The sequence below is a fragment of the Chaetura pelagica genome, unplaced genomic scaffold (assembly GCF_000747805.2).
Source record: "Chaetura pelagica isolate M959 unplaced genomic scaffold, ChaPel_1.0 scaffold159, whole genome shotgun sequence".
Classification (NCBI taxonomy): domain Eukaryota; kingdom Metazoa; phylum Chordata; class Aves; order Apodiformes; family Apodidae; genus Chaetura; species Chaetura pelagica.
This window is the reverse complement of record NW_009954555.1, coordinates 3,223,399-3,231,919: the sequence shown is the minus strand read 5'-3', so window position 1 is coordinate 3,231,919 and position 8,521 is coordinate 3,223,399. Positions and strand designations below refer to the sequence as shown.

The 8,521-nt window shown below is 54.9% G+C and overlaps 1 protein-coding gene across 1 annotated transcript in view; it reads right to left on the bottom strand.

Annotated features, from left to right (window-relative positions):
• Window positions 1-7,641, bottom strand: part of LOC104395555 (tyrosine-protein phosphatase non-receptor type 11-like) — a 21,120-nt gene extending 13,479 nt beyond the window's left edge. The window contains exons 1-2 of the mRNA XM_010005261.1: window positions 7,601-7,641; window positions 3,875-3,997 (exon numbers count right to left, since the gene is read on the bottom strand). Of these exons, the coding sequence (XP_010003563.1) occupies window positions 3,875-3,997; window positions 7,601-7,641 (164 nt within the window). The remainder of the gene's footprint in view (window positions 1-3,874; window positions 3,998-7,600) is intronic.
• Window positions 7,642-8,521: the final 880 nt, after the last annotated feature.

Genomic DNA, 8,521 nt, shown 5'->3' with positions numbered 1-8,521 from the left:
GCCGTGGCCACAGGCCAAGCACCACTTAGGCACATTTTCAACATGCCTTTTCCTTCTGCTCAAGCTATTTCCTCAGGCCTTGCCAAATCTATAAGATGCTGTTCCCTTTCTTCAGAAGCCATTTGAAGTACTTGGTCTCCTGCAAACATGCTCTGGTAGAGCCAGGAAGCACTGAAGGTGGAAACATGGGGCTTTTCCTGTGTGGCCTCCTGTATTTCTCCCCTAACAACCCTCACTTTCAAAGGGAGGCCTGTTTAGTTAAAAAATATGGTTAAAATTGGGAAGGCTTGATATTAAAAGCAAACCCAGGAGCAGGTCCCTCTAGGAAATGAGCTGTGACACAGCACCCAGGAGGGGAAAGGATAGTTCTTGTAAGAGGCACTTGTCAGAAGGCAGCAAACAAACTCCACTTGCATCCTCCAAAAGCCCCTTGCTAGGTAGCAGCTGATTCTGCTCCCACCATCCCAGCTTGCACAGCTCTCCTGCCAGCCCAGCTCCAGCTCCCAGCCCATCCCAGGCTCAGGAGCTGAGGGATTCTGCCCAACATCCCCATGCAGTGCAGGTTTTGGGAGGGACTCCAAAGCAAGGTTGAAGTGCTGGGGTCCATTCCCTTTGCAAACACTGGCAACCCAGATCCTGCAGGATCCAAGCCCTGCCACGAGGACCAGCACCCACACCAAGTGACCCAGAGCTCTGGCTGGGCTGAGGAAACACCACAATACCTGCAGAGAGCAAAAAGGTTTTACTACAGCTTTACTCAGAATGACTCCCCGTCATCCTGACATTCCAGCTGGAGTTGCCAGCCCACCTCCCTCCCTGGGGAAGCACCCAAAGAATAAGAGGAGCCAACCAATCCAAATTCAGGACCTGGCACTGATGCACCACCAGGACACTGAACAAAGACCTCTCAGAAACAGGTCCCCTGGCACCCACTGCAGCAGGTGTGTCTGGTCCTCCAGGTGGAACAAGCTCTTCAGCTCAACTGCAGAGACATTCCAAGAAGGAGCACATTTCAGAAGAGGAAAGGCTGATGAAAGGAGCCAGGTCTGGCCAATGACAAGTTGCCAGCACTTTGAACTCCAAGCTGAGACCTTTTTGAAGAGTTTTCCCCTATTATTTTAAAACCAGGACACACATAATCCCTTCATGTCCTCTCCACGTGGTTGCCTCTTGGGAGCTGCAAAAAAGAAACCAAGACCCTGTGAAGCCTTGTTGCTGCAATGGGCAAGGTTGGAAGAACACACAGAGGTCAAAAAAAGGGAAAGCAGCCACAGAACCTCATGGAAACCTTCTCATCACTTCTGCAATATCATTTCCTAGCCTCTCCTCAGGGACACAGGGCTGGACACAGACCAGCACGTGGTCACTTGGTGTGTGGTCTGGTCAGCCAAAGCTCCAGTGCCTGCTTTCTTTTCAGCCCACATCCTCTCTGCCATTCAAAGGAGCTGCATTTCCCCTCGCTGGCTTTCAAAACCCCTCGAAGAAGCTTGAAGGAGGGTTGAAAGAAGGAGGAAGAGGTTCTGAGTGTTTTCCTAAAGGTATTTTTTCCTACCGAAACTCCTATTTCAGGGACTTTTTTGAAGGTCCTTGTGTCGTCCCTTTTGAAAACCTTCTCCTTCTCAGAAAGGACAAAAAAATAGACAAACCTGCCCAGTTTAGAGGTAATAATAAAAAAAAAGCTCTAAGATACAATGGTGGGTGAGAACAACAGCACATTGCTGCATCCTTGTGTGTGTGTGATGTAAGAGGGACAGGGGGAAACCATAGGGAGAAGACAGCCACCCAAGTTTTCAGCCCTCACAGCACATAAAGCTACTTATTTTATATTCTATTAGGTGTCTGGTTCTCAAGAGTATTTATGGAAATGTTTTGGGGCCACCAGCAGTGGAAAAAGAGCACTTGTCTCAGCTGCAGCACAAGCAGAACTGCTGGGTAACCAGCGACCAGGGCCAAGCAAACCCTCCAGGCCTGAGACTACAGGAGAACCATTGCTTCAGGTCATGAAATGGAACTGGGATGAGCTAGGAAGGAGGGAGGACTTGCAGCTCAAAGCAGCCAACACAAGAATGGTTTCCTTCCCTTCAGTGATGCCTCAAAGCTCCCCAGGTTGCCCCCGAGGTGGGTCACGTCCAACGCGCCTTCCCGGAAACGCGGTACGTGTCACAGCTTTGGTTTACTCAGAACTGGGTGAGCTGGTCAGACTTTCCACTCACTGACAGCCCAACAGGGGGGTTGTTCAATACTGTGGTATCAAGTCAGGGCCTTTGCTGTGCCTTCATGAGTGCAGGGCACTGCCCAGGCAGCAGGGCATGAATCGGCTCGATCCGACGGCCAAAACGGGACGGTTGTTCAAGGTTGAGGGCAGAGGGGGGTAAAGAAATAAGAGCAAGAATGAAAGTGCCCTGGGGCTCAGCAGGCAGGTGTAGCTGTCCCATGGGTGGGCAGGTTTTTATCCCCTCAGTCCCAGCAGGTGCTGGGAGCAGGGAGGCAGGGCAGCAGCACGGGACAAAGCACAGCAGCGGGAACGCTGGTGGCCTGGGGCTGAGGGACAGGGCTGGGGGACAGGGCTGGGGGACAGGGCTGGGGGACAGGGGAGGGGACTGACTGACCCCAGGGGTGCTGGGCTGGCAACCACCCTGCTGCTTCAGGGTCACGATGCTGCTAACTGCCTAGCTTTCCACATCAGGCCATGGCTGCACAGCCACAACCTGCACCTACCTGGCTGAGCAGGCGCTGCCAGGGCTGCCCTTCACCATCACACAACACCCTGACCCACAGAGCAACGTGAAAAGGGACACTGAGCTCCCAGGGAGACAACCCTCCCCCCTCCCCACGACTGACACGTACCCCCCCCTGCAGCCACCACAGCTCTCCTCATTAAGGCTAATTAAAAAACACTTCCTGCCTTCCCTCATGAACTCACCTCCGCTGCTGAGATGACTGGGGAGTGAGGTCAGACCCAAAGTCTCCCCACCCAGCAGGAAAAGCTGGACTTCTCCCCTTCCACTGGGTTGCTCCCCAGGGTGAGGAGCCGTGGGAGAGCTCAGGAGGGACCTCATGATGTCAGGGCCCTGCCAGGTGGAAAAGCTCTGTCCACCCTGTCCGAGTTGTCTCCAAACACAGTGTTGGCCAAAAGGTTTATAAACTCACCCCGAGTTTCCTAAACAAAACCAGGGTTGTTTAGATGAAGCTGAAGCCACCACAGAGAAGAGGTCTGCGTTGCAAAGTGCCTGGAGAAACCTCTGCTCAGCTGTGTGACACTCACAGAAGGTTCACATCCTGAACCCACAACCTGCTCCTTCTATCTCAGGGACTCAGTGGGTCAAGGCTCCTCTTTGCCTCTTCCCTTCATGAAGTTCTACCCACTGCATCTCCTCCACTTCATCACATGGAGCTGCTTTCACAAAGAACATTGGAAAAATGGCACCTTTCCTTTCTGGAACTGCTTTGGTCCCAGAGGACACCAGGCCAGTGTCAAGGTGATGCCCACAACACTGTTCTGGCTGGTCAGCAAGTCACTCTCTCCTGGGGCTGCTCCTGGGATCCCTTACAGAGACAGAACCCAAGTCCCTCCTCGGGCAGCTCCATTAGGTTCCTCTGAAGTTGGAGGAAGATGGTTCATCCCCACTGGGGCTGAACATGCTCTCTGCAAACACAGCCCATGAGCACCAAGCCTGCCCTGGCAGGACACGGGGCTGTGAAATCCACAGGGATGAAGAGACCCAGGGAAGCACCATGTGGCTTTAACACAGTGACCCTGGAGCTTCCAGGGGCACCACAGAGAGCTCATCTCCCTGCAGCCTTGCAGGTACATCAAGCAGGGTGCTGGAGAGCTGCAGACAGCCCCTTCCTCCCCTTCCTCCCCTCTGCTTACCTGACAGAGAGTGTGAAATCTCCCGGGTTGCTCTTACTGGGTCGAGCCAGAAAGCTGCCATGGACACCCCTGGTCAGGAGGAGCTTCTCTGCCTCAATCCCACTGATGTTGGGGTGAAACCACCTGCAAAGTGCAAAGGTGAGATGTGAAATGGTGAGGAGCCTGAGCCTGCCCTGCCCTCCTGCTGCCTGAGGGGCAGGCACCTTCTCCTCACCTGCAAGGTGGGCACAGAGCCCCGACCCCCCCACCTCCCACCCCACATCCTCCACTCAGAAAAGCCCCTCCATTCAGGTGTGACCATGAAGAGCTGAAAAGCCACTAAAAAGCCTACTTTCTGAAGGCCAGGCTCTGAAGGGAGCTGGTAGCAAGGTGGGGGTTGGTCTCTTCTCCCAAGTGAGACAAGAGGAAACAGCCTCAAGTTGCCCAGGGGAGGTTGAGATTGGATCCTGGGAACAGTTTCTTCCCCAAAGGGTTGTCAGGCTCTGGCTGCCCAGGTGGGGTCATTTAGCTGTGGTGCTGAGGGACAGGGGTGGCCTTGGCAGGGCTGGGGGAATGGCTGGACTTGATCTTAAAGGTCTTTTCCAACCAGTCCTACGACTGAGTGACCTCCCAGGTCCCACAAAGGGCACCCCAGAGTCACCCTGCTCTGCAAGAACCTCCAGCCTGAGCTCCTGCCCCAGCAGGGCTCTCTGCAACGGGGCTGCAGGGCTGTCTGTCACAAGCAAAGAGCAGATGAGCCCCAGCTAACTCTGGAGAACACCAACCCAGAGTGTTTCTGGGCAGCACCAACCACAGGAGACCACGTTGCAGCCCCAAACCTCCCCCCAAGCAGAGGGGGAGCCCCAGCACAGGGCAGGGCTGCAGCCCCCACCCCCCAAAAAAACCACCACACTGAGTTTTCCAAGCAAAGCAAAAGGCAGGTTCCCAGGAGGAGCATTTCTGGGAACATTCAGTAAGCTGGTGAGTGCCTTGCTTTGTCTGTGGGTCACACCAGCTGCCCCCACAGGCTCTGCAGTTGATCTCAAGTGCTGCAGAGAAACCTGTGTAACCTCCAGGCAGGAAACCCACCCAGAGACCAACCCCACCAGCACCAGCACAGGCTCATCCCAGTGGGTTTGTCCCCAGGGTACACGTGGAGAGGAAAAAAAGAAAAGGTCAAGAAATATCACTGTCTCCTCCATGGCTTGGGACTTCCTCCCTCCCACCACAAGCCAAACAGTTTTGCTGAAAAGCTCCTGGAATTCTGGAGGAGGAGGGAGGTCTGTTAGGGAAGGGCCATGGAAACAGATGGTAAACAGGAATCCCAGCCTTTCCAAGCCTCATCTTCCTGACAGCAGGAGTGACACCCTGCCACAAAGCCACGGGGCAGCACTTCAGTGAGGAGCAGAACTGCTGCTGGGACAGGACTCAGGGCCTCTAATGGAGCTTAATGGAGCCCAGGGACCCCACAGCCCTGCCCAGGGCCCCCCAGGGGGTTTCCCTGGATGCCTAATGGCAATAAAACCAGCATGATGTTACCAGGCAGAACGCAGCAGGAGAGAGCTCAGGAAACATCTCTGGTAAAAGAGGGGGATGGAGCTCTCATAGGCTCTCCTCATCCTCTCTGTCCCCCAGGGCTCCCAGGGGGATGCTCCATGCCCTGGGATGCTGCAGCTCAGCTGGAGCCAGGGCTGGGTGATGCTGAGAATGGACAACTCGGTGTCAGGATGAGGACAGAGGGGCTGGGGCTGTAAATCTGCCCAGTGTCCAAGGCTCTGGGCTCCCACAAGAAGGTGACAGGAGCAGAAGGACCTGATGACCTTCCAATGTGGAAGGATGGGATGGGAGGACTGTCCCCTTCCTAATGCCTAACCCAATCTCCCCTCTTCCAGATTTAATCCATCCCCCCTTGTCCTCTCCCTCCCTGCCCTTGTCCCAAGTCCCTCCCCAGCTTTCCTGGAGCCCCTTCAGGCACTGGAAGCTGCTCTAAGGTCTCCCTGGAGCCTTCTCTTCTCCAGGCTGAACACCCCAACTCTCCCAGCCTGTCCCAGAGCAGAGCTGCTCCAGCCCCCTGCCCTTTTGGGGCATCCCCAGAGCACCAAGCACACACCTCCTGCAACCCCTCTGGTGCTGCCAGGGTTTGGAGGCCAATTCAGCCCAACACCAGCGAGAGGATGTGGAGCAGGTGTGATGGTAAAACTGCTATTTGTGAGGCTTGGAGAAGATCAAAGCAGATGTGGCTCAACAGAAGATGTCAGCAGGTTGGTGCCACACCAGCTCCTGCCCAGCAAGCTGAGGGGGCACAAGAGACTGGAAGAGGAAGAGGAGGGGAGTAACCTTCACCAGCCATCCCTTCTGCTCTGCTGCAGCCTCTCCACACCTGCTGGCTCTGGTCTGGTTCAATTGAAATCCCATGACAAGACTCATTAACTAAGCACAGCCTGGAGGGAGGGTATTAAATAAATGCAGCCTGCAAATCTACTCACTTCTACACACAGGTAAATATTTCCCTTTTCTAAAGCAATGGGCACAGTGACAGCTCCTGGGGCCAGTGCACATCCTCTGACATCCCCCAAGACTTCTGTAAACAACTTGAAAACAAGCAGAAGGTTTCTCACCACCCTCCCAGGGGATCACACCCACAGCCTGTGCTCACCCTCTGGCTGCCACTGTCACTTCTGCAGGAACCAGCCCAAATCCTTCCCTGCACCCACAGCACTTTCCCAATGGATCTCACACCCTGGTGAGAAGGGTCAGCTGCTTTCTCTGAGAAGGTACACACCTTGTTTGCCCCAAATCCCAGTAGGATCTAGGTACCCAGCACCCTTTGGCTCACTTTGAGAGCCCAGCTTTGGCACTAAGCAGGTTCTCAGCAGCAGGAGCACCAGCCAGCCCAGAGCACAGCAAGTGCTGATGCAGCCAGTCTGGTTCCACCAACAGAGATGATGCCATCCCTTCTAGCCAAGAACAGCCCCAGAAGCAGGGAAGGGAAGGAGGGCTGGGTGCTGAGGTCCTGCAGAAGGACATGCAGGTGCTGTTTTCACAGGGTGGGTGTGAAACAGCCTTGGCTGCAGCAGGAGAAGCCTCAGCCCACGTCTCTGCCCCTTAGATGATGACCTTCAAGAAAGGCAAAGCCTTGAGCTGCAGCAAACCCAACACTCCTCTGTGTCACATCACGGGGGGGGTGAACTCACCACCCACACTTGGGTTTGAAACTCAGGCTGCTGCAGTCAGAAAGGGTTTCATGTGCTGCTCTTTGGAGAAGATTTTCCACACATGGCACAGGCTGGGCAGGGAGGTTTCAGCCAGAGAGACTGGTTTGGGCTGGAGATGAGCACTGGCCTCTGACTGCAAGGGAAAGACCAGTCCTGGGTCATTTCATCCCAGTGGAAGCCCTGCCCCTGCAGGGGGGCAGCTGGACAGACCCCCAGGCTGGGCCAGGGGTGGCTTTTGCTCCAAGAGGAGAGGACACATTCCAAAGCCAGAGCCAGCAGCACAAACACTCCAGGAGCTCTTTCCTGCAAAACCAGGAGCAGCAGCAACCCCCTCCTGGCAGGGAGCTGGTGCAGACAGTTTCCATTTGCTGGCTCTGGAGCCCCAGCTGGCATTAATTGTTAATGAAGATAAATCCACATCTGTCCAATCTCTCAGACACACACAAGATGCTGCTCTCAGCTACTCCCTCTGATTCAGCCCCTTGATCTAAATTGTTCCAGTCCCCACCTGCCCCTGGCACATCCTCCTCACCTGCTGTCCCTTTCATTCACCCCCTGAGCCACCCACTCCATCTCCCCACCCTCCCACCAAGCAGCAACACCCCCATGATCCATCACAGCCCCTCAGCAAAGGCTTTCAAGCTGGTTAGGTGGCTCAAGCAATGATTTTGCCCGAGAAATGAGATTTCTTTGCCCAAGAAATGAGACTTCCAGGTTAATCCTGGCTGACATCAAATCACTCTGAGGACCAGGAAGATCTCCTGGCACACACACAGCTGCCAGTGAAGGCTGTGCATCCCTTCCTCCACTTGGGATGGACACAAGGAAACCATCCAGGGGAGCCAAGACAGTCTGGGCTGGTGAAAGTGGAGCTGAGTCCATCCCCAAGCTGCTTTCAGGTCCCAGGCCTGCCAGGACAAGTGCAGGCACAGAAGTCCTTCACCCAAGCACGTTCAGGTGGTGCTTTTCTAAGTCTTAACTCCCTTTACAGCAGAATCACCATGAGGAGCAAAGCCCCACAGTCAGGGATGCTGCAGAAAGCTCTCCAAGAGTGGTCCCTGCAAGCACCAGCCTGGGAAGAAGAGCATGGGAGAGGCCAGGAGCTGCATGGCTTGTTGCTGAAGTTCTGCCCGTGGGACCAAGACTGGGGCTGGTGCTTCACACCCCTGTGAAACTGCTTCCAGGATGGGCCTCATTTCTATGAGAGTTGAGCAGCCTGGGAGGACAACACACAGCTCAAAGGACCTGAGGAGGACTCCAAAGTGTCCAGCAGTGAGCCCTGTGCTCCACCATGGCTCCCACAGCCTGGACTGGGACAGTGGCTTTTGCTCTGCAGAGCCCAGAGCACCAGCACTGGGGGCGAAGAGCGACCTGTGAGTCAAAATGCAATCACACCTTTTGATCTCTCTGGGGAAATCCAAGACTATTCATCGGGTCATCGGGTCAAAAATAG